At 36.6% G+C, this 2,774-nt stretch overlaps 1 protein-coding gene across 1 annotated transcript; it reads right to left on the bottom strand.

Annotated features, from left to right (window-relative positions):
• Positions 1 to 206: 206 nt before the first annotated feature.
• On the bottom strand, positions 207 to 962 carry LOC114533972. Its single transcript, XM_028555609.1, has one exon. The coding sequence runs from the start codon at positions 960 to 962 to the stop codon at positions 207 to 209; it is 756 nt and encodes a 251-aa protein (XP_028411410.1).
• Between the last annotated feature and the right edge of the window lie 1,812 nt (positions 963 to 2,774).

Consider the following 2,774-nt stretch of genomic DNA (forward strand, 5'->3'; position numbering starts at 1 on the left):
GCATCGTTCAGCTGCATGCAGCAAAGTGTTTTATTGATTTCAATAAGCAACTACAAATCATTAAGCGGTATTATATGACCAGCTTATCGTATACAAATATACTAGAAAGAATTAGTAAAATGTTTGTTAAGGAACGTTTTAGTCGATTAAAGTATTTATGATAATATTCAGATTAAATTGTTTCATAGTCTAATTTGTCCACAAAATTAAATGTCCAATCCGTCGACAAAAGTTTGGGCCTTGCCTCCTAATTTATCGATTATCGCTTGACGAACTTTGGAATAGATTTTCTCGTTCAGTGTGAGGGAATCGGCAGCCTTCTCTAAGTCAACCTGACTGTTGCTGTACGTGAAGAATAAAAAGCGAGAATCGACTTTTGTTGCTTTGAAATATGCACCGACAAATTTCACAACGACTTGGCCACTCTTCTTATCAACGGTGCAGGGAATGATTTGGAAATTGCCTTGCTGCCCCGAGACACAATTGTGATCAAACAGCTTGATGGTGTCCCCACCTGATTTTTTGAACGATTCTAAGGTTGCTTTCACGACATCCACCAAGGTTTGTTCACCATCACCAACTAATGACAAGAGGATGTCCAGGACCACCGTAGACATTTCGAAAGAACCCGTGTGTGAATGGTACTTACTGAACTGGAATTGTTGAGTAACCCAACCAATCTTCATCAAGACGTCTGTGTAAAACTTGTACCAATTGGCGCTGTCAGTCTGGCGGTCATGTTTCTTACTTGCGGCTAATTGTGCCAGAAGTGTGGAGTTCAGGACGTCTTCTTTATTTTGCCCAGACAGATTTTCAGTGAAAGACACAAGGCTACCAGCATCTACAAAGGCTTTTGCTTTCTTTTTCTCAGCCAGCGTGCTTTTGAAAGATTCCATCATTCGCATTGGCATTGGTGAGCCTTCATGGAGCTCGAGAGATTCGACAAAACTTACAGCGTCCATTTTATTTCTTGCCTTCTCACGTTGTGGTATTTGTCAAATTTGAACAAGATTTATTAAAACGTACGGTGCACTGCGCTTTTATATGCAATTAAACGGTCGGTTTGGAATGAGGAAGTTTATAACAACAAACATTCTGACAATTAGGGGCGACTATACATATGTTTTTGGCTTAGCGGGAACTTTTAGAGGGATTTAGCGGAACTTTCTGCACAATAAAGGACGGAACTCTTAATATAGAAACAAATCTTACTGTGTTATCGCCTTCATTACTAATTATTTTAGCGTTTAGCCTCTTACTTTGAAGTAGGCAAAAGACTCTTTGATGCTTTAGATATCATGGGAAAAATATGTTCCAAGGACCTTTGCTGATAAAACTGAGGTATGCACGTTAATCCTTGATAAACAAACGCTGGAATTTCGGCGCGAATGAGTTACATATTGAGTCATATTGTTTGATAATTGTTGTGTGCCATCACTCTAAGTTTTTACTTCTGTAAAAACATTTTTTTCATCTCAAAGTTAATTATTCATGGTGAAGTATAGTATCAACTCACTCTGCCTGCATGCGGGAATTTTTAGCAATAATGATGGACATTCTGGTGGTAAATAGCGGAACTTTTTGATTGTAGGGAGCGCAATCTTGTTGACATTGGAGTATATAAAAGCGGTATTTTGGCTTAGCGGGAACTCTTAGAAGAATAATTAGCAGAACTTTCTGCACAATAAAGGACGGAACTCTTTGATGCTTCATATAGAAACAAATATTAACTTACCATGTTATCGCCTTAATTATTAATTATTTTAGCGTCTAGCCGCTTACTTTGAAGTAGGCTTTGCTATGCGTTCGTTGAGTTGTTTAACAGTGATCGTGAGTCCATGACTACTGACCGCATGTCGTAATAAGAAAAATTAATCTTTCCTTCCAGTCCAAGAATGTCAAACGTTTACTTCGTTGATAATGTTTTAAACTGACGGGTTTTATAGTTGTTTTTTTTTTATTTACATGCTTTGTCAATCCTGACTGGTGTTCCCTACAAAGCTCATTGCTCCATTAACAGGGTACTTAAAATTACATTATACAAAAGTAACACTTGCAAGATAATAGTTATTTCCCTGCCCTTATATAGAAACACTCAGACATTGTAGAAACTGTATTGAGTCATATTGTTCGATAATTGTTGTGTGCTATGACTCTAAGTTTTTACTTGTTTAAAAATAATTTTTTCATCTCAAACTTAATTATTCATGCATGGTGAAGTATACAGGGTGTCTCAAAAAAACCGAAAACTATTGAAATCACCCATAACAATGTAATTGTTAAAGTTTGAACGCCTAAGCACCTTGCTGGGATAATATCACAATAAACACTCGTTGTTTCGCGGTCAGCTGTACCATTTTCTTTGAAAGCAATAACAATGCTAATTTAAACTTAATCATATTCACAATTTTGGGGATTTAATGCAACTTATAAAACGCTAAATACGAAAAATTTGAAATTGTGAATATAATTAAATAATTTAAATCAGCCTTGTTATTGCTTCGAAAGAAAATGGTACAGCTGACCGCGGAATAACGAGTGTTTATTGTGATATTATCCCAACAGAGTGCTTAGGCATTCAAACCCTAACAATTAATTACATTGTTATGGGTGATTTCAAAGGTTTTCGGTTTTTTTGAATTCCGTCCTTTATTGTGCAGAAAGTTCTGCTAATTACTTCTAAGAGTTCCTGCTAAGCCAAAATACCGCTTTTATACTCCAATGTCAACAAGATTGCGCTCCCTACAATCAAAAAGTTCCGCTATTTACCACCA

This window comes from Dendronephthya gigantea, unplaced genomic scaffold, assembly GCF_004324835.1.
Source record: "Dendronephthya gigantea isolate DGI-Jeju-01 unplaced genomic scaffold, DenGig_1.0 000096F, whole genome shotgun sequence".
Taxonomy (NCBI): Eukaryota; Metazoa; Cnidaria; class Anthozoa; order Malacalcyonacea; family Nephtheidae; genus Dendronephthya; species Dendronephthya gigantea.